Source organism: Vombatus ursinus, unplaced genomic scaffold (genome assembly GCF_900497805.2).
Source record: "Vombatus ursinus unplaced genomic scaffold, bare-nosed wombat genome assembly UNPS02014163.1, whole genome shotgun sequence".
Taxonomy (NCBI): domain Eukaryota; kingdom Metazoa; phylum Chordata; class Mammalia; order Diprotodontia; family Vombatidae; genus Vombatus; species Vombatus ursinus.
In genome coordinates this window covers 963308-987232 of record NW_020953941.1, presented here as the reverse complement: position 1 = coordinate 987232, position 23925 = coordinate 963308, and the positions used below count along the sequence as shown (strand labels likewise).

Genomic DNA, 23925 nt, shown 5'->3' with positions numbered 1-23925 from the left:
AGGAGGCCATGACAAATCACTGCAATATCGTTGCCAAGAAAACTCCAAATGAAGTGATGAAGAGTTGACCATGACTAAAATGACTGAACAGCAATATACTCCACTCTATTCTAATTTAAGCAATGTTTGCATATGTTTGTGTTCTTTTTTTAAAAAACAAAGGTTTTTTTAATTTATTTATTTATTCATTTATTTATTTATTTTGTATTTATTTTTCATCAGGATAGGAAGTCCTTCCTCCTTCACATTCTGGCCTTGTGACTCTGGGCAACTTAAAATTAGAGGCAGTAGACAAATTATCACAGGTTGAGAGAATATTCCTACTTGAGAGTTTGGTATATTAATTAATTCACAGGTCTAGTCTCTTTATATATGCCAGCAGGTAGGGAAGCATAAATCCTCATCTGGAAATTTTATTGTCATTTTAAAAACCATTATATATGTTTAATGTCTAATGTACTTTGGATTGGAGAATCACCAAATTTCAAAGTTGGATGGAACACTTACTGATCATCTAATCCAGCCTGTACATGAAAAAAAAAATTCTCTACAACATCTTCAACAAGCTGTCATCTAACTTTCACTTAATGACTTTGCTTGAGGAAGAACTCATTTTTTCCCGAAGCAATTCATTCCATTTTGATATAGTTCTGTGTATTAGGTTGTAATTACTTTCCTCCTGACATAACGTCTAGCTTTGCTTCTTTACAACTGCCCCTCATTACTCTTATTGCTGTCATCTGAGCTCAAACAAAGTAAGTTTAATCTCTTCCAGGAAACACCATTTCAAGTACTTAAAAATAATTATGATCTAGAAATGCCCAGAGGAAACTTTGCAGCTTTTCGAATTCTTGCTGTGTCATGGAGTTCACTTTCCTTAATTCATAGATTTAGAGTACCCCAAAGGTACTAGTCATCTGTAAAATTAGATAGGAAAAATTGCAACTTTATTTTCACTAACCTAAATGACATTAATAATTTCCTTTGATTATGAATGTAAGTAACATACATGATTGTGATAAGGGATTTATAGGTTTCTTGACTACCAAATTAGTCCATGACACAAAAAATTAAGAATTTCTGTATTTGTCAAAAGTTTTCACTTTGTAGAAGAGAGAATAGAACATGAAGGAAATGACTTTTCTGAAGTTATATGGTGAGGGATGATACTCTGTGTCCTAACTTTTGGTCAGTTTTCTCCTTTTTTGCCCATTAAGCTTAATTATTGAACTCTAAGTTACCACCTTCCGAGTAATCCTTAGAATGTACCTTGCTAAGGCATTATGATGAAATGAAAGGGACATTATATGTAGAGCTTAAAGACTGCTATTAGAACACTAGTGCTGTTATTTACTACCTGCATAGCTTTGGGGAAATTATTTTATCTCTTTGAGTCCCAATTTCCTTATCTAAAAAGAGGGCATTGAATCAAACATTTTCTAGGGTACATTCTAGTTCTAAATTCTATTATTTTAAGACTGAATACCCTCACCCCCCAAAAAAGAAATCATATCCCATTCCATTAATGAAAATCATGTTACCATTTTACAATCAAATAACAAGGTTCATTGTTGTATGGAAGAAAAAGAAAAAAAAAACGTAAGACATAAAATAGAAAAAGGTTAAAAAAAACTTACATATCTCATTAGCATCCAACATATCTTTCAGGTGTGACTTCCTATGAAATTGCTCATCACAATCTGAACTAGCAATCTAGTCATCAGTTCTTTACAAGGCACTCTGCAATTAGGCAAAATCTCTATTTATTTCTGTCTATCCACCAATCTAAGAATGAAGATTATGTTGTATCAAAGGACTTGAATAGCCCAAGTTCAGAACTAATTGTGTGTTTTTGCCAGTTAGTGTCCTCAAATGCCATTGCTTCTTGCCCATAAGTATATCAGTTGGGCCAGCAACAGAGGTGTTTCCAATTTGTCTTCTATCCTACACTCTTCCCAATATTTATACAGAGGGTGGCTCTATGGAGCAATCATTTCTGAAATGAGCAAATCTCTTATTTCAGAGCATTTGGGGAATTGGGAAATTGTTCTCCCAAAAGTCCTAGTTAGGTTGTGGTGGTAGTGGGGACATTTATTTCAAATTTAAATATTGTAAAAATAATTTTATGATGGGCATTCAGAAAGAACACAAACTAGTAATGGAAAAGATTTTAGAGCTCATTAAATCAAATGTCTCCTGTTCTACAGCTGAGGAAACAGAGCATCAGAGAAATAAAGAAACATGTCCAAAACAACCTGGCTGAAGATTGATGAACAGCGGCTATATATGTATTCTAAGTCATCAGGTCTGTTGTTGCTCTTGTTGGTTTTATATTTAGGAATCTATGGACCTCTCAAAAGGATTGTGAGACTATATCTTTGAATTTGAAATTTGTGCTGTATCAGATAATAAGTGCAAAGAATCAAGTCAATTTGGGGAAAATTATTTTAGAATGAAGAGGAAAAAATGAATTCCATGCCTTGTACTATAGATTATTGGTGATATGTATATAGACTCTACCAAGAAAGAACTGAATAAAGGCTTAGTATAAGCCTCTTAAGAAGAAGATAGCACCAAGTGTTATATTTACCAGGAGGTTGTAACGACCCGAAGCATAGAACTAAGGCTTCTTTTTTTTTGCCCCAGAAATGATAGGAACAGCATCTTGTGCAGAATAAACTTTAAATAATTTCTGAGGAAATGATTTTTCTCTCCCTCAAGAACCTATAAAATAGTTGATAGTGTTTTTCTTCCTGCCTCAAACTTCTCCCCACTACAATAAATTTTTCACTCACCTGTCAAAGTTCAAGGCTGATCATGTCACCTATCACCTTCTCCCATCCAATAAAGTCTAACTGCTCCCTATTGCTCACCAGGATCAAAACTGTTCATACCTGTCTTAGAAGCAAAAACATGAGAGATTTCTGAAGAGGAGGAGGTATAGAAGACAATCTCCTCAGGTATTAACTACTATTTATAGATGAAGATACATAAACAGAAAAAAAGAAGGAAAGCAGAATAACTTGAAACATTTCATCAGAACTGCTAAAGAGTACCAGAAAATGTGTGTGTGTACCTCACAAAATCATTTACGCCATCTAACAATGAATAGTACAACACAAAGAACAAATAATTTATGTTGAGATGGATTTTTCATCCATTTCACTTAAGATTATCAGATTTACTGGCATATAATTGGGAACAACAGCTCCTAATAGTTGCTTTCATTTCCTCTTCATTGGTGATGAATTTACCCTTTTCATTTTTGACACTGATAATTGTTTTTTTTTAATTCTTCCTTTGAAAAAAATAAATTAACCAGTAGTTTATGTGTTATATTTTTTCATAAAAGAGGTCCTAGTTTAATTTATTAATTCAATGATTTTTTTATTTTAATTTTTATTAATCACTCCTTTGATTTTCAAGATTTCCAATTTGGTGTTTAATTGGGGATTTTTAATTTGTTCTTTTTCTAGTTTTATTTTTTAACTGCATGCTCAATTCCTTGATCTGTTCCTTATTTTGATGATGTATAAATTAAGAAGTTTTCCTTTATAAAGCTATACATTTTCCCCTCTTAAAGATATAATTTTCCCCTTTGTAGAGCCAACAGAGTAATTCAGTACAAAAAGTGATGAAACTGGATGCAGAAAATCTGCATATGGATCCTAGCTTGAATAACTTGCTGGCTGTGTGACCCTGGGTATGTCATATTACCTCTTAGGGAATCTAGGTTTTATTTACTGGCAAATGAATAAATTCAATTGGCGTCAATCATCTCAAGGTTCCTATTTTTAAAAAATCCATTATGCTATATTTTCAATATATTTCATACATTTCTTCAATTGAACCAAATGTGTATAAAATAAACTAGCTTTCTAAACAAGGGCACATAGAATTTTTTTTTTTTTTTTTTTTTTTTTTTTTGTGAGGCAATTTGGGTTAAGTGGCTTGCCCAGAGTCACACAACTAGTGAGTGCTGTGTCTGTGGCTGGATTTGACTCCAGGGCTGCTGCTCTATCCACTGCGCCACCTAGCAGACTCACATAGTATTTTCTTTACAAGTATTTCATGCATTTCCATTCTACACAAGTGGGAACAGAAAAAAAAAGTCTCATAAGAGAAATTCATCAATTCCTAGATTCAGTTTTTGAAAATGTAATAATAAATAATAATTCAATAACTAGCTCTTGTTCCTTAATACTGTCCATCCCCTTCTCACCTTTCTTGGTGCAGTGAAGTGTTTGCCTCAATGTTAGGAAGACCCAAGTTAAGACCTGGCCTTAGACACTATCTGTTTGACCCTGGGCAAGACACTAAAACTCTATCTACCTCAATTTCTTCAACGATAAAATGGAGATAAGAACAGCACCTACCTAGTATGGTTTTTGTAAGGATCAAATGGCATAATACATGTAAAGCACTTAAACCAGTGGCTGGAACATATAGATAGTAAATGTTCAAGGCCAGGTTTTAACTCAGGTCTTCCTAACTCAGTATGAAAAGTAGCAGGGAGCATCTCTTTCCAGTTAGAGATTCATATAACTGCCTCTGAAGCTGTTTCTAGCTCTGCAGTTCTGCTTCTGTGACCTACAGAGAAAAAAAATAAATTCACTGGGGAGAGTGATGGTGGGGCGAGGAATATAAATTGAAAAGGATAATACATGGTGGAATATAATGGCTTCATAGAGGAGGGAGCAAGTGAGCTGAGCTTTGAAGGAATACTAAGAGCTGACTCTTATGTAACATCTTAATGTTTGTAAAGCATTCTTCAAACACCTAACTCATTTCATCTACTAAACCACCCTCTTAGGTAGAAACCAAATGTTGATTTGTATTCATTCACTCATTCATTCATTCGTTTGTTTATTTATTTTACAGCTAAAGAAATTAAGGTGGAGATAGGTTAAATACCTTATTGATGTTTACTCATCTAGTGACTATCAAAGGTAGAATTAAAGCCAGCACACTTTCCATTAACCTATGAAGCTTTTTTGGGGAAAACAAAACCTGTTAACTAAATTTAATTAAACTCCCATTTAAGTGGATTTATCCCGTACATACATAATATTCATTACTTATGTTCTTCCACTCTCCCTCCCCTTATCCACTTCCCTCCATACGTCTTTGTTTTTCCTATTAACTACCAATTCATCATTGATTTCATACCTTGGACCATTTATTTTACAAGGGCTTTGCCTGGGAGTAACAGTGTAATCAAACTCAGGATTAAAAAATGAAAATATCAGAAAAATATGGTTTTGACTCAGCACCTCTAGTCATACGGTAAAAGGTCATAGAAATCATGAAAAAAAAGAGCTATCAGTCTAGTCATCAAATTCACTAAGTCTATATACTCTTCTTCATTGAAATAAATTAAATGGGGTTATTTGGAACTGGGGTATATCAGAAAGAAGGGAATATATCCAGAGGAAATAAGGGTAGAATGACAAAGAAAATAAAGAGTAAAAAACTTGCAAAGAAAATTGCCAAAATTTCCCTCCAATTTGTTCCATTCACATAATTTTTGGTTCGCCAAATGTTTCTTCTGATGCTTCAATTGAAATTGCCCAAATGCTTAACAAAATCTTCACCCATCCCTAACAAGGTCAACGGTTTCACAAGTGAGATACATATTTTTTTCCTGAAATACCCCAAATCCGTTCTCTTCTACTCCATAATATATTCCCTTCATATCTTTCTTTCTCTGACCACAGCAAGATTGTGCCCACAAATCCTCTGGAGGCATACAAAGTACCTTTTGTTTGTTTGAATAGGTTTGGAAGCTACCTAAAGTGCTTTTCAATTTTCCTTACTGTTATTGTTGCTGCTGCTGCTGCTGTCATTGTATATAATCTGTATGTACCCCTGCCTTTAGATACTTTGGGGAGTTCCTTTTTCTCTTCACTTGAGCTTTTGTTTTTGTTTAATTTATTTTTGAAAATCTTTAATACCCTTATTGATTCTTTGACTATGTTAAGGGAAATTGTTATTTTTAGAAAATATGTCCTGAATACTTATCTTCCATTTCCATATTTTAACGGTCTTTAGAAATGTTATCATACAAAAATTTAACATATTTTAACTTTTCGATGTCCACATTCAAGGTCCAATGAGACCAATGTAAACATCTGCTAAAACAGAATAATTATATTAAGGACTTTTTTAAGAAAAAAAAATATTGAGTTTGCCCATTTGTCTATCTAATTTTCTATTGAAAGGTTTACACAATCAAACTTTAAAGTAATTGTATTATATTTGATGGACTTTTTGGGTATCATCATCTCTTTATAATCATTTTGTGCTTTTGAAAGTGAGACTACAAATGGATAGTAACTGAATGGCAAGGACAATGAAACGTATTTAATTTTGGAAAATGTTCCATGTGTAGAATGATATAGACACAACCTGGGATCTCCTGATTAAAGGCATAAAGAATGAACATGCCTAATAATACAATTTTGTATATATATATTGGCAAGGCAATGGGGTTAAGTGACTTGCCCAGCGTCACACAGCTAGTAAGTGTTATGTGTCTGAGGGCACATTTGAACTCAGGTCCTCCTGAAAACAGGGCTGGTTCTCTATCCACTGTGCCATCAAGCTGCCCCTACAATTATATTTTCTATGATTATCTGGAGTTAGGTTTTACATTCACAAGGAACTGCCAAGGTAATATAATTGATGAATTTACATCTTCTATGTCATTTCAGATGAATTAAGATTCTTCTGTATATCAGTCACCTGTTCTAAATTCATGGACATTCCAAACAATGCTACTGAATTGATTCTCTTGGGATTCCTGATGAACATAGTGATGCAGATAATGATTTGCATCATTTTCATGCTCTACTATGGTTCAATCTTCATGGGGAGTCTTATCTTCACCACTATCACATGTAACCATCTGATGCAGCAACCCATGTATTATTTTCTATGTCATTTATCCCTGTTAGATTTGTCCTATACATCTACCATACTCCCCAGACTGGTAAGGGACTTAGCTGCCAAGAGAAAAAAATCTCCTTCAGGAGTTGTGTAACTCAGCTCCTTACTGTTTATTTACTGGCTAGGGTTGAATAGTTCATACTGGTATCCACAATTTTTTTTATTTCTACATTGCCATTTGTATTCCATGGCAATTGTGACCTGTCAGAGAAGTCCTATATTGATGGTGCTTGCATGGGGTGGGGTGGCATTTTGTCATTCTTCTGCCCAAACGCTAATGGTCTTCAAGTTGACTTTCAATGGTCCTAATCAGATAGACTATTACATGTGTGATGTGAAATCCCTACTGAAATGTATTTTTGCAGATACATATATCGTTAGTAGATTAGTACTAGGTAATCCTGGAGTGATTACATGGTTATCTTTATGATCTTATTGGCAATTTATATTGTCATGTTATATAACCTAAAAAAAAAGTTTTTAGCAGAGGTTGAATGCAAAACCCTCTTCACCTGTGGCTCCCACGTCACGGCTGTGGTCCTGTTCTTTGTGTCCTACATTGCCGCTATGTGCCCCCTCCCAGTGCCAGTGTTATTGATTAGGAGAAAGAATGTTTTATCCTGTACTTAAACCCCTCCTGAATCCTCTCATCTGCATACTGTGAAATGCAGAAATGAGGAATGCCGTGCAGAACATCTGGAACCAAAAAAGATCTGCATAGTATACATGGAAGAAAATATGTAATATAGAACACACACATCTATGTCCAATCATAGGTATAACACTTACATACACAAAACACATATATAACATATGTGTACACATATATACATATACATATATAAATACATATGTGTATATGTGTAAGTATGCACATATTGCTATTAATCCTTCATTTTTAAGAGGACCAATGACATCAAGCATGATGTTTTCACACATAAGTAAACTGGACTTAAGTGAGCTGGTTACACAAAGTCATCAGACTCTCTCTTCCTCAGTCATTGCAGTCAAGCAGCAGAACAAAATCTAAGATGACTGGCAATGGCCCAGAGTGCAATAGATGACCTTGGTGTCTTTGATGCCTGACCAAGCTCTAAGAGCTCCACAGATTTTATCTGCCTTCATTGTCATTGGAACCCAATGTTTGCATCTGCCTATTCCTCTGGAGATAATCGTCACATACTTGGGGCAGACATCCTCTAACTCACTGAAGGTTTGAGGCCTGTTGGTTACCCTTAACTTGTTTTAGCCTGTCCACCAAGATGGTTTCTCAGAGTGTGGCCACTGTACATGCTAAAGTTTCTTGGTGTCACAGGTGAGAGTTGAGCGAAGGTGGATACCAAAAGTGGATGAGCAGTCCTGAAAAGGGCTTATCAAGCCCTCATACCTAATTCTCCTTGAACACTCCATATACCCCACACTTCTACAATTTTGACTAGTCTCCTGATAAAGATATAAGTACCCAAATGAAGTATACAAAATTTCAGTTATAAATAGTACTTCTAAATATATCTCGTCAGAGATGAGAAACAGAGATCCTGCTGCCTAAATTTTTGTATCTCCTTCATTTCTTTGCATTGTTCTTTGAAAATAGGAATCCTTTAATAAATTTTTGTTGAATGATTGGTTTAGGACAATAATAATTAAAGAGATTTAGTATTATTTCATATTCTTTTTACACACATCTCATGCCCCTAAAAACAGGGTACTATAAAGTGAAGCTGTGAAGTCACCATTATCTCTAATGCACTCCTATCTCCTCTCATATTAGCTTTTCATAATCTTGTTTTTCTACCATTCCTTCCAATTACTATAGAAGAAATCTGTAATGTTACCCCACTTGCTCTCAGATGTCTGTCAGCTGATACCTTCAAAAACCAATTCCTAGATGATTAGCTCCTTATTCAGTGATGGAAGTATACCAACTTGCAATAAAGACACAATATAAAGTTAAACTATCAGGGGCTACCAATTAATTAATGTCATTTGCCAATTTATATTAATTCTAAGTGTGACATCTTATAGACCCAACAGTGAAAAGGGGACTTTCAGAAACACCAGAATCTCTCTCTCTCTCTCTCTCTCTCTCTCTCTCTCTCTCTCTCTCTCTGTCTCTGTCTCTCTGTCTCTGTTTCTGTCTCTGTTTCTGTCTCTGTCTCCCTCTCTCTCATCTGCTTCATGTGTTTGCCAATTCATCTAGGGGATGGGGCTGATAAAATTTATTAGATCAGAATTTTCATGCCTGGAATATTCTCTCTCCTCATCTCAGCTTATTGGTTTCCCGGGTTTCCTTTGACACTCAACTAAAATCCCATCCTTTAAAGGAAATTTTTCCCAACCTCTCTTAATTCTAATGCTATCCCTGTCATATTTCCTATTTTTCCTGCATGTGGCTTGTTTGTACATATTTACCTGCTTATTGTTACCCTCATTAGACTAAGAGCTCCTTCAGTATAGGGATTATCTGTTGCTTTTTTTTTGCATCCCCAATACATAGCATGGTGCCTGGCCCATAGTAGATGCTTAAGAAATGTTTATTGACTGACTCACTGACCAGACATACCACAAACCTAGACTTCTAAGACATGTTTTAGGTATCCAGATGTACCTGATGTATGGCAGTCACTTTCTCTAAGAGTAATCAAACTTCTCCAATTCTTAAATTATCAATTATACCCAAAGCAGGAGTTTGAAACACTCCCTTAAATCCCAAACAAATGTACTTCCCCATTTATGGTCTCCTGAGGTGTTAATCCACACTCTCATCAGGCAAGCTCAGGAATTTGTTCCCAAAGTTTTCTCTTTTCTCTTCACATTCTTTATCTTCAGTTGAATTTTTCTGCTATTTTCTCTCATCGCTGCTTATGGGCTGCTCTGTATAGGCCTGCAAGTGCTCCTTGGTGTTTATTTATTATCAATGGAGTGATGCTGCATAGCTTTGGTCTGACTGGGCACATATATACTCCTCTATCTGACATTAACCCTTCTCAACTTTTAATGCCCTGTTGAGAAGTTTTATGGTGAGCTGCAATAGGTTCACTGAAAAATATAAGCTATGTATACAGCAAATTTAAAAAAAAAAAAACTTGGTGTGGGGTCATTAACAACTGGGGCAATCATAAGAGGATTTTAAAGGAAATGACATGACCTGAAGCTTGAAGGTGATTAGGGCCTATAAAAGTTAGAAAAGTAGGGACAGCATTCTACAAAAAGAAGAAAGACAATCTTTCTACTTACCTTCTTTCTAATTACCATATGAAACCCTCTCTTTGGCCTTTAAAGTCTTTCATAATGTGTCCCATTTTTACTTTTCCCATTTCCTTACTTTTTTCCACATGTTTTTGATGTAATAATTCTGGCTTCTTTACTGTTTCTTGAAAATTACACTTTATTTTTACAACCTGGGTATATTTCATGGCTGTCTACTATGCTGGGAATGTTCTTCCTCCTCATCGTCTCCTTCTCAAGTCTAACTTAAAGTTTTACCTTCTGTAAGAAGCTTTTCTTACTGCTCCTTTTAGTGCCTTCTCTCTGACATTATCTTCCTTTTGCAATTTATATATCCATTATGTATATTTCTCTGGGTATCTTGTCCCCAACCCCTTTAGACTGTAAGCACCTTGAGAGCAAGATCTGTTTTGTTTTTAATTATCTGTATGCCTAGTGCTTAGTATAGTACTTGTCAAAAGTAGGTGTGTAATAAATTCTTGTTGATTTGACATGTTGACTATGTGCCAGGCACAGTGCTAAGTGCTGAGGTTTTACATTCAAACAAACAAACTAATCTCATGCCCCAGGAACTTACATTCTTAAATATAACAGAGAGTGTTCATGGTATAGAGATAGCCAGAAATTGATGTGAGGAATCCTTTCATATAATATAAGGGGAAATATTACTTATAAGAGTCTAGCTCCCCAAAAAGTGAATACAAATTTTCATTGGGAGGGTTTCCCAGTGGGGTTTGAGGTAGGGAGAGAGAAAGATAAGAATGAGAACTGAGAAAAGAACATTGATTTTTATCAATATATATACATACATATACACATACATGCATATATATACTTACATATATACACATACACACGTGCACACACACATATATACATATACATATATACCTATACATATATACATATATACATATACATATACATATATATATATAATATATATATAATCAGTGGAGAGGGCATAATGATTTAAGATAGGGGAGTAGTATTTATACCCATTACATCACAATGGATTGAGAATTAAAAAGTGAGCACTTGAATGGATGAAAATAGCCACCACCACCACAGAATTTCACCCTAGACAAGATATAAAAGGGAGGGGAAATGTAGGATTGTGGCTTCATGAGCTGTCAGGATCCACTGACTTTGAATTGGTTTTGTCTTTCACATTGATACATAGATAAATAGAGATTTACCTAGATTCCATCCCCCCATCCTTTCACTTCCTTTCTCCTTCATAGACACCTCTGATTTAAAAAAAAAATTGGAAGAGAAACAAAGAGAAGAGGAAGAAGAGGGAAAATAGAATATCCAAAGACATGGGAAAAAAACTCTGACATTGTATGAAACATTAGCACCCATGGATACCAAATATCATAGAAGAGGAACAGGAAGGTGTCTTTTCATAGCTTTTCTTTGGGTCTCAGCTTGTTCTTCTCAATTCCTCAATATCCAGTTGTGTCTCTTGTGCAGTCTGTTGTTCTCTCCATTTAGATTATTATCATCAGTGTGTATGCTATTTTCCTGTTGCTTTTTCTGTTGTTATTGGTGATGTTGCTGCTGCTACTTTGTTGTTGTGAGGAGGAGGAGGAGGAGGAGGAGGAACAAGAAGAGGAAAAGAGGAGGCTTTGGGGGGAAATGATATATTTAAAACAAAAAATAAAGCCATTTGAACAATTACTGGCTGCAGATATAAAAGTCAATGCTTTATTACTGGTTTGTAGCTATTACCTCACAGTGGATTTCCCTTTACAAGGAAAGAGAATGAAACATTCTGGCATAATTTGGTTTGAATGTATTGGCACTTTCCCAAAGAGAAAATAATAAGCCTCCCTGGGAAATATTGGCTATTAGGGTAAGTAAAGAACAAGTGATGGCATGACCAACATACAATAAGTGAAAACTGCCCCATGGGAAAGCAGTTACTGTCTTGATATCCACCATGTCTGCATCCATTACCCATATGGTATCCATAGAAACCTTTTAACAATAATAGAATGATAGAACATATTCTGAATGAAATTTTGGATAGATAATAACTTTCTTTCTAAAAAATCTAACATCAGCCAATTTTCCTTCTGACTCATTTTGCTTTTCTTATAATTTGTAAATCTCAATATGCTGTACCTGCATATATTACAGAGGTCAAAAGAAGAAATATAAAGACATTCTTAAGGTCACTCTGAAGAACTTTGATATCACATGCTAGCACCAGTGATAAAACATTCATTTATATATCTGCAGTCAGTAATTGTGAGACAAGGGAGCCATTAGCATAGGAACACCTACAATGGCATGCCTGCATTAAAGTAGATGCTGGGCTCTTTAAGCAAATCAGAAACTCAAAAGAAATATGAAATGTAAAACTTTAGAGACATCTCCACTCCAAATGTTCATATTCACTATTTGTGCCCAACCTGTGGTAGAGCCTTCAGAGTTTGTCTGATCAGCCATAATCAGGCACAACACACCTTGACCCCAGCATAGTGATGTCATTTTGTTCCTCTTCAAGCATGAAGGACAACAGCCAATCAAGCAACCACCTGTGTGTAATTTCTGCCATGTAACAATTATCATACCATTGCATGAAGTGTAACTGAATGTTATATCTTTTTTAAAAGAGTTCTGCTTCAATAGCTTAACATCTATGGAATGAAATAGTCATGATGAGGACTGTACCCAATTATTAGCCCATCTGCAATTGTCACTTTCAGAAAAAAAAAATCACTTGACCCTTATATGCAGATTTGGACACTATCCTCAAAAAGTCCAATGCCTTGTAAAAGTTGAACATTGCAATCAAAAGTAGAGATTATACACCAACGTTGTTTCAAATTGAAATGTGACTTTTGTATATTTGATTGAATTCAATTTTGATCATGTTATATAGAGATGACAACAAAATTATGACTTCAAATTTGAGAATAAAGTTGTGTAATTTTTTTTAATTATCACAAATAGCTTTGGGGAATTAATCACTCTTTTCTCTTTAGTTTCTGACTTCAATGAAGTATTTTTAGTTTACTAAATTGTTTCCACAACTTTTCGAAAACAATGTGTTAGTAATCATGAAGTAATGTGAATAATTCGTGTCACTGTTGTAGAAACTCTCCCTACCCTCCCTTAGTGACCTGAGTAACACAGATAGAAAAAAAAAGTAGATATAAAATATCTAACGTTATTGACCTGGATCCACAAAATCCCTCAGCCTTCAGTCAAATAAGTAATTTAATAAAATCATTAAGATTTTAGGATTTAAGAGGGAGGACCTTAGAAATTGTTTCTCTATCTTTTTTTTTTGGCAATTGGGGTTCAGTGACTTGCCCAGTGTCACACAGCTAGAGTCAAGTATTTGGTCTGAGGCCAGATTTGAACTCAGGTCTTCATGACTTCAGAGCTGGTACTGTATCCACTGCACCAATTAGCTGCCCTGTTCCTCTATTTTTCACTTTGTGTTTAGTAAAAATAGAAACAAATTGTCTCAGAAAAAAAGGGAGGATTTCCTGGCCTTAGCTGTCAAGGTGGACCATTCCATGTAAGTTTGTTACATTGATACTCCTATAATCGCAATACACATTTTAGTAGCAATTATCATATTTCACTGTTATAAAACTTTGGTCATCAAAAATTCCTTCCATACCATCCAATTTCACTATGAATATCAATTCTTGCCAATTAATTGCAAAGCATGTTTTTGGCGTGTTCTGTTGTTTCATTCTTTTCCAATTAAAAATAAAGATAACCAGACATTCATTAAATAGCTATTTTGCATTAAAAAAAAGTTTTGAATTAGGGTAACCAAAGTCATAGGAGTAGAAACTGATATTTATGTGAGTAGTAGAATTTGCCTGATACATGAAGTACTTTCAAGGTGAAAGAATCAAGTCAATAGAGCTGGAAGGGACTTTAGAAAATATATTATCCAATTTCTTCATTTTATAAAAAGGAAGTAGCCAGTGGATTGCAATAGATCAGGTTACATCCCAATCCTAAAGAAAGGCAATACCAAATAATGTTCAAATTACTGAACTGTGCTCATTTCACATGACATCAAGGTTATGCTTAAGATTCTGCAAGCTTGACCTTGATAATATGTGGACTAAGATTTACCAGAAGGGTAGGCTCATTTTGAGAAAGACAGAGGAACTAGAGACCTAATTGTTAATATTTGCTTGATTATGCAGAAAACAAGGGAGTTCACTGGAAAAAAATATCTACTTCTGTTTCAATACTACATTTAAGTCTTTGACTGTATAAATCACAGCAAAATGTGACATGTTCTCAAAGAGTAAGGAGCATCAGATGATTTCACTTCTCTCCTAAGGAACTGTATGTGGGTCAAGAAGCCAGTAAATAGTTAGAACTAAATATTGAACAAGTAATTGGTTTAAGATTGGAAAAGGAGTATGACAAGGCGACATATTGTCACCTTATCTATTTAACTTCTATATGCAGAGTATATTGTGTGAAATGCCAGGCTGGATGAATCAAAAGCTGGAATTAAGTTTGCTTGGAGAAATATCGACAATTGCAGATATGCAGACAACACTACTCTGATGGCAGAAAGTGGGGAAGAATGAAAAAGCCTCTTGATGAAGGCGAAAGAGGAGAGTGGAAGAGCTGGCTTGAAACAACATAAAAAAGACCTATAATCATGGCAACCAGTCCCATAACTTCCATGAAAAATAGATGGAATAGAAATGGTAACAATGTCTGATTTTATATTCTTGTGTTCAAAGTTCACTTCAGATGGTGACTACATCCCGTGTAATAAAATGACACTTGTTCCTTCGAACAAAGTAGACAGAATACTATTAAAAAAAAAGGTGGAGATTTCACCTAGCCAACAAAGGTCCATATAGTCAAAGCTATGCTTTTTTGTTTATTTGTTTGTTTCATTTTGTTTTGTTTTTCTCAGTAGCAATGTATGGCTGTGAGAGTTAGACTACATAAAAAGTTGAGTCCTGCAGAATTAATGTTTTTGAGGTGTTATGCTGGAGAAGATTTTTGTGAGTCCCTTGGACAGCAAGGAGATCAAATAAATCAATACTTAAAAATAATAATTCAGAGCATTCTTTGGAGGGTCAAATAATGAAGCTGAAGCTTAAATATTTAGCCACACAATGAGAAGACAGGACTAAATGAAAAACTCCCTGGTGTTGGGAAATATTGAAGACAAAAGGAGAAAGGGAAGGTGAATGTTCAGATTGATAGATATTATAATGGAAGCAAGAAAAATGAACTTGGACAGACTTTGAGTAACAGTGGAGGATAGAATGGCTTTCTGTGCATGAGATCATGAAGAGTCACTCACTACTAAACTACTAAAACCAACACAAAAAGGGAATTGAGGACTAGACCATTAAAATTACATGTCCAAACCCACATGACTAGTGATAGAGCACTAGTATTCTGAGATAAAGCTAGAACGTTAAAGTAGCACATCAATGTAAAAAACCTTGAATTCTAAGGAATTTAAGACTTACTTAGTAGGTAAGAGTGAACCATCAACGGATTTCTAGAAAAAGACTGACATGATCAAATTGTTAATGAAGGAAGTTTACATTTATATGAACGATTGACAAAGAACAGGAAGGACACTTTATAGAAAGCAATTTTAGGAGGCCGTTGTTATAATCTAAATTATGAGAAAAAAAAGCCTATATTCTTTTGGTCGTGGAATGCATAGGGGATCATGAATTTGAGAGCTTTTTTCATAAATTAATATATAAGACTGGGTGACTGACTAGAAATGAGAGAGATAGAAAGAGAGGTAGGAATTCAATTTAACAATAAAATTTAGCCATGGTTTACTAACACACATAATGAAATCAGAAAGATTCATTTAGTGGAGAAAGTTGATGTAGATACATGATGAATTTGTGATGCTGCATGGACATTCAAGTGGCTGTGTCAATTAGTCTATTAGATATTAATAACAATGTTAAAAATGACAACATTTGTATAGCACCTATGTTCCTGGTACTATAGTAAGTACTTTCCATGAAGGGCAGGGTTGACGTGTCAAGAGATGGAAAACTTCACTTAGTTTTTCCTTGAGCACTCATTCAGTTGTTCCTGGCTTCCAGCTGTGAAAGAGAAGGTGGAAGAGACCAACAGCACTTCAGGTTGCTGAAGGAAAAGCCTCTGGAAAGATATGAAAGGATTGTCTCCTTCACGTCCCTATTCCCAACTTGTTCATCTAAAGATTTTGGGAAATACTCCTCTTGGGGGAGATCCAGGACCCTCTCTCTTGGTTGAACTGAGTTATCTCTCAATGGGAGAGTTCCTTTACTCTGCCTTGTCTGGTACGTATACTACTATGAATACATTCTCTGATCTCTGTTTTGCCATGTTTGGAGTAAATGGGCTTCTTTAGTATTCTCTGTGTTTATTCATAGTAGAATTAATCTGTGGGAAAGGGGTCAAGCTTTGGATGTAAAACTTGGAGTGAAAAGTTAGAGGGAAACCAATCATATCTTTTAAAGGAACAATATTTAAATTGAACAGATCCATATGATTCTAGCCTGGTACCTCCTCTCTCTGAGAAGAACAGCATAGTGGCCTCTCATAACTACTTCCTTGCTTCTCCTCCTAATAAGAATAAAAAGTTTTTCTTGAAAAAAGTGGAGGGAGAAGAGGCTAGGGATGACTATTCTTCCTTCCTTTGAGCTACACAAGGGGTATGGGGCTATCACTACATTTGGGGCTCAGATCACTACTCCGGATTCAGTTCTTCCTGACCCCAAGTTCACCACTCTATTGGCTATGCCACATAGATGTTTGTTACCATGAATACGACATTGTGTCTTCATTGGCATTCATAGGTACATAAGTGGTAGAGCGGATAGAATGATGGGCCTGGACTTGGGAAGATCTCAACCACTCATTAGTGTGTGACTTTGGGCAACTCATTTAACCTCTGCTTGCCTTAGTTTTCTCAACTCTAAAATGGAAATAATAATAGTATATGCCATTAAGGTTGTTGTGAGATTTAAAAGACATAGTATTTGGAAAAAGCATTTAGCATTGGTCCAGGCACATAGTAGGCACTATATAAATATTATTCCTTTCCTTTTATGACTCTTCATGGAATTGAATCATTATGTTTCTTACCTGTTCCCTGGGGAGTGATTATAATTTTGTCAATTAATCAAAGATCAAAAGTTTTACGATTACCTCTTTTTGTTCTCATTTTTATTGTCTTCACTGCTTATATTGTTCTTCTGGACCTCTTTATTTTACTCAACATCAGTTCATGCAAAACTTTCTAGGCTTTTCTGAATTTGGGAGGAGAGTTTTGCACAGAAAATTAATTCCAAAAGTAATTGGAAGATTAAAGATCATGAGGGGTAAGGAAAGTAATTTGGCATTTAGGAGGCCATAGAAAATCTTGGAAAGCAGATTTCAAAAACCAGTAACCCTATATAAGATATAATGGCCTTGTTCCAAAGGTACACTCAGATATTGAGGAAAAATCCTGATCTATACTTTTTTTTTAAGCTGTCATATCTATCAACCAACAGAATCCATCTATGGACATATGGAAGACCCAGGTACCTTCTATGTTTTGGGTTATATGAATAGGTTCAATTGGATGATAAAGGTGAAGGGGTCTGACATGTTGATGAAATATACTTAAATGTGTACATGTTGTTTTATCCAATAGATTATAAACTGCTCAAGAGCAGAGATTATTTAATTTTTGGCTTTAATTTTCAGCATCTTCAATGGTGTCTGGCACATTTTAAATTTTATTTTCTAATTTTAAAGTGGGACTAATATTATATTGATATATAGAACTCCTGATGAAAGCCTTTTTTTTTGGTATGGGGCGATTGGCGTTAAGTAACTTGTCCATAGTCACACAACTAATATGTGTCTGAGGTCAAATTTGAACTCAGGTCCTCCTGATTCATGCTCTATCCACTGCACCACCTGGTTGCCACTTGTTAAAGGCCTTTTACCTCCTAATGTAGAAGAGCACCAGCTTTGTAATTGGGTGGTGTTCCATGGGGCACTAAAAGGTTAATCAACTTTCCCACAGTGACATGGGAAATCTTTGCTGGAGACTGAACTTGAACTAAGATCTTCCTGACCCTGAGGTAGTCACTGCATGATACCATTTTTCCTCCTTTGTTCAATCTTGTCTGATAGATAGTAGATGTTTAATAAATGCTTGATTGACCAACTGACTGATTGATACCAAAATTTGTCTTTGTTTCTATTTTAATGCCTTACATTTCTTAATTGCTTGGAAATGCTTCTGGGAGAGCAAGTCCCAGGAGTCCCTCAAAGCCTTTAAATTCACTTTTCTCTATGGCTCCACAGGAAGCAGTTAATGGACTAAATGTTTTAGGTGGAGTCAATAACTTTAAAACCTGTTTGTCTTCTGAGCTCCAAGCCGGGAAAATAAGGGAACTCTTGCAGATTCCCACCTCTGATCCTTACAGTGAATTGGAGTCACCTGGCAAAAATTACCTTCTCCCAGCCCTGCCTGTTGATAAAAATGGACCATTCTCTTGGGAGATAACAAGACCTCATATTTGCCTGGAATGCTTGACCAGACATCAGTTTTCACTTCTTTGGACCAGGTATGTATTTGGTGGGAATGCATCTCCTTTGAATGGATTTTTCTTCTTGTTTTATGGCAAAATGTCAGTTTTCTTGGATGCATTTGCACTCATTGTTTGCAGGACTTGATTGTCCTTAATAACAACCCTTCCCCTCATTTTTAACAATGTTTATTCAATATCATTTATGAACACATGACAGAGAAGCAAAAAAAAAAAAAAGGTAATCTTTGAAAGATTTTTTTCCCTACAGAACCCATATAGACTTATGAACTTAGATCACCTAGATTCCTACTTCCCTGTCTCAGGTATTCCTAGTCATATGCTCACCCTCCCCCAAAATTCTTATTTTCATTAAATGTCTGCCCACAGTCTTCCTGAGCCTAAAGATCTGCAATGGTAAAGACATGGAACATTACTCCTTAATGCTAGGGTTGAAGAAAGTTGTTCTTGTTATGAAGAGCTCTACTTAAGACATTTCCAGACTCATAATGATGTTGCAGAAACCTTTTTTTCTCCCCTTTGGAGTCATTTCATCATCAGCAGCATTTTTGGACTGAAAAGAGCACAGCCAATGGATATGATAGAAAACAAATGAATAAAGCTGTTAAAAACTGAGAGGTTTAGCTCTTAACTCTAACCATTGACCTTTCATAACAATATGGCAATGAATAAATTATTTAAATTCAGTGTTTCAGATCTAGATTTAATCCCCAGTAAACTACAGATTGACTGAGTGCCTTTGAAAATATCACTTTATCCTTCTGATTATTAAGCTTTAAAAGGAGATTTTTGATATAAAAAGATCATAATTTTAGAGTTGAAAAAGTATTTAAATGTCTTGTAGCTAAATACTTTCCTTTAGTCTGGTGTGGCCTCAAGACTGCAGGTTCCCCACCCCTGAACAAGGTTAAGTGACTTGGCCAGAGTCACACAGTTAGTAAGTGTCTGAGGCTGAATTAAAACTCAGGTAGATGGGTCTTCCTGACTCCAGGACTGGAATTATACTCACTGTGATACTTCACCACACCAAGGCATCTTCCAGCTCTACATCTTAAAACTCTACATCTTAAAAATCCATTCAGATTTCCTTTTCCTCACACATGTGAATCTCTACTCTTGAGTAGGCAATTCAAGTTAATATCCTTTACCTTTGGAGTTTAGAATGACATGTTTTTATTGCTCTGTGCTATTGGGTAGTTATAGGAATAATTTTCTATACACAAAGCTGTGGGATAATTAATGTGTGAATTGACTAAAAATATTGTCTTTTTCTCTTGGATCATTTCTCCACCCCTTATTGTGGTTGAATTACAATTCGCTCACTTGAGTTAAAATCAAGAGCAGAGGAACATTCCTTTCAAGGACTACTGGAGGGAAAAAAAAAAACAGATAGATGAATGAACAAATAAGTAAAACAAACAAACAAACAGAAAAAAAAAACAAATAAAGGGCCAGGCCAGGAGCAATATTAGCTCTAAAGAACAGATGGTAAGACAGATACCTCTTTTCTCTCTTCAGAAAAGTATCACACTACAAATAGTGAATATGGTTGGTTCACCTTGATTTTTTTTTCTACAAGTAGTGCTTCTGTGATTTCTCTCATTCCCACCTTGAAGTTATAAACCAAGTGAATAATCTGAGATACCTTCAGCCTTTTAGGAAGAGAGCACCGGTCTGAAATATGTCATTAATCTAATTAATCACTTCATTGCATCAATCAAGGTCAGCTCATCTTGCTGGTTTTTTTTGGAATAATATTTAAACATTAACATTTTTATACTAGACTCTATATTAGGATGTCTATTAAATATCTTATTCATGTACCTGAAAATGCTTTCTTAATTTACAAAGGAGATATGGCCAAGAGTGGGATGGGGAACTTTGTTTCCACAATGGAGGGATGCAAAGCAGTGAATTGAGAAATGTCTGTGATTAAACATCAAAATGTATCAATAAATTTAAAAAGAAAGAAAGAAAATAAGGAAATTACAGAAGTGAAAAGTGAGCTATATAGAAAAAGATAGACATAACATTCAACGCATTTGATCTGAAAGTTTCAAATTATAAAATATAAAATCTTTAGTCATGAAAAAGAAAAAAAATGGAGAAATTCATATGATTTAAATTTTCCAAGGCTCTGTCTGGAGAATCCAAATTTCAACAGGTTTCATGAATATAGAACACTCTGGCCAACAAGATTAAATCTACACAGGGACCAGCCTTACTATGTCTAAAAAGAAGTTTTGATGCTGAGGTGATAGATCATTGTCAGTCACAATAACAATTTTTTTTTGTTTGTTTTCTTAAGTGAAGAAAGATTGCTGCCCCAAAAACTTGCAAGGGTACATGAGGAGCTAAGGGACCTCATCATTATTCCTTTGTAAAAGCCTTTACTTTGCCTTTCATGCTTCCCTCCTCCTCATCATGTTCTTCCTTTTCCTCTTCTTTTTCCTCCCTCCCTTCCTTGCCAAATGCCCAATGTCATGACATTTCTGTTTTTTTAATTGACTTTGTTTCTCATTTGCATCATCTGCCAACAGATTTTTTTTAAATAGGAGAGGTTACTTTTCCCTTATAATAAACATATTAGATTATGACAATTAATTATGGTATTCCTTATTAAAACTTTTAAACTAAATCCAGATACTTTAAAATATGTTAATGATAGTTATCCCTAGAGGTGGGGATATATGCATGTGTACACACATACACACACTCAAATATAAATATATCTATAATAATATATTTATATACATACAGCAGTTGTTTAAGATATGTTCATATTATTTAAAGTAATGTTGTGATATTGAAACTGTAGATACAAATGGATCTATTTACCTGGAAAAAGTGTTAGCAGAGAGATAATTACTTATTTTTTGTTTTTGTTTTTGCTTTTTTGTAATTCTATGACTTAAAGTTAGACACTTTGGTTTCATGTTTTATGATCAGTGTGCCAATTAAAATGATCTTTTATGTTTTAAAAATTCTTTCAAATGGGTTTATGCACTATAAATATAACAAATAACAATGATGATTTGTCCTGTTCCACCTAATTTCAGATAAATTAATATTCTAATTTACATTCATCATCTACCCTAAATACATGGAAAATCAGAACAATGTCACAGAATTTGTTCTCTTGGGACTTTTCCTGAACAAAGAGATGAAGACAATATGTTTTGCATTTTTCTTGCTCTGTTATTTTGCAATCTTCCTGGGTAACTTCATCATCTTCATCACTATCACATGTAGTCAACTGATTCAGCAACCCATGTACTATTTTTTGTGTCACCTGGCCCTCACGGATCTGGCCTATACTTCCACCATCATCCCCACACTGACCAGTGGCTTAGCTGCCAAGAGCAAAAAGATCTCCTTTAATTGCTGTATGACTCAGGTTTCAGCTGCTCACTTGCTGGGAGGTGTTGAAATGTTCATCCTGGTATCTATGTCCTTTGATCGCTACATTGCCATCTGTAAACCTTTGCACTACACAGTCATTATGAACCGACACAGATGTGACATGCTGATAGTGACTGCGTGGGCGGTGGCCTTTTGGCATTCCATTGCCCAACTGCTCATGGTCCTTTGGTTACCTTTCTGTGGCCCTAATCAGATTGACCACTACATATGTGATGTGAAACCCCTCTTGAAACTGGTCTGCACCAACACTCATGTTGTTAGTATCTTGGTCATTGCTAACAATGGGATGGTTTGCTTGGTTACTTTTCTTGTCCTTCTTGTATCTTACATAGTCATATTATATAATCTTCGAACACACTCAGCAGAGGGTAGGCGCAAGGCCCTCTCCACCTGTGGCTCCCACATCATGGTCGTAGTCCTTTTCTTTCTGCCCTGTGTCTATACCTATGTGCCACCTCCCAGTGACAACAACAATGAGAAGGAGTTTTCTGTGTTGTACACTGTGATTGCACCCATGCTGAACCCTCTTATCTATACACTGAGGAATACAGAAATGAAGAATGCCGTGCGGAAGCTGTGGTGCCACAAAATATAATAGGATCAAAATAAAATGTATAGCATTCAACTTGATCTATCCCTTGAGCCCATAGTGTCAAAGTCAGTTTTCATATTCCTCAATTTTCTGCCATGAGTAATATCTTAGAATAGTCCCAAGAAATACCTTTAAAAAGATATGGATTCATCTTCTCTAAATCATAGATCTCTGCATAACCCATTACCAAGAACAGGTATGTGCATGCATGTGTATATATATATATATATATATATATATATATATATATATATATATATATATATATATACACACACACACACACACACACACACACACACACATACACACACACATACACACATATATACATGTATATATATGTATATATACATATATGTATATATGTATATATATGTATATATACAGACTTATATACATATGCATAGATATATACACATACATACACACAATTTATATTAATTAAATGTTTATTGAATAAATTAAATAATATCTCAGGATTGCAAGGATCAAAGAAAATGGCATCTGTTTTCTTGTTATCCTATCAAACTGTTTAATCCTTAATATGAATTGATAATTTGTGAAATACTTGAATTATAAAATGGAGTCAAGCACAGCTGATTCTTTGAGTACTGTCTGGAACAATCCTGATGGCAGTGGTAAATGGGGCTGTAATCATCCTTTAATAACCATAGAGGAAGTGGAGGTGAATAGCACAGAAATATGGAGACAAATAATGAAAGGGGTAGAGAGGCAGATGGGATGGGGCAGGAGATGGGATGGTGAAGGAAAGCAGGGAGTAATGGGGGAGATGATGGGGAGAGAGAGAGGGAGGGTTTCATAAAGTCATCAATCTCACTCTCTCTTCCAGAATCATTAAAGTCCAGTAGTAAGAAAGAAGTCAAGAGATCTGGGGATGGCCCAGGATGCACTGGATGACTGCATCATTGATGTCTGACCAATCTCTAAAATGGTTCTAATCAGCCCATTCTGAGGGGAATTCATCTCATGCTGGGAGTAGACACCCATCATTCCCAACTCATCTATGGGTTTGAGGCCCTTCAGGTACCCTCAACCTGGTGTAGCCTGTCTGCCAAGATAGTTTAACTGGGGTGTGGCCACTGCACATTCTACAGCTTCTTGAAACCACAGGTGAGAGTTGAGTTCCAGGTA

General features: G+C 35.3%; 1 protein-coding gene across 1 annotated transcript; it reads left to right on the top strand.

Moving 5' to 3' along the window:
- Positions 1-21858: 21858 nt before the first annotated feature.
- On the top strand, positions 21859-22773 carry LOC114040967 (olfactory receptor 4P4-like). Its single transcript, XM_027859198.1, has one exon. The coding sequence runs from the start codon at positions 21859-21861 to the stop codon at positions 22771-22773; it is 915 nt and encodes a 304-aa protein (XP_027714999.1).
- The last annotated feature ends 1152 nt before the right edge of the window (positions 22774-23925 follow it).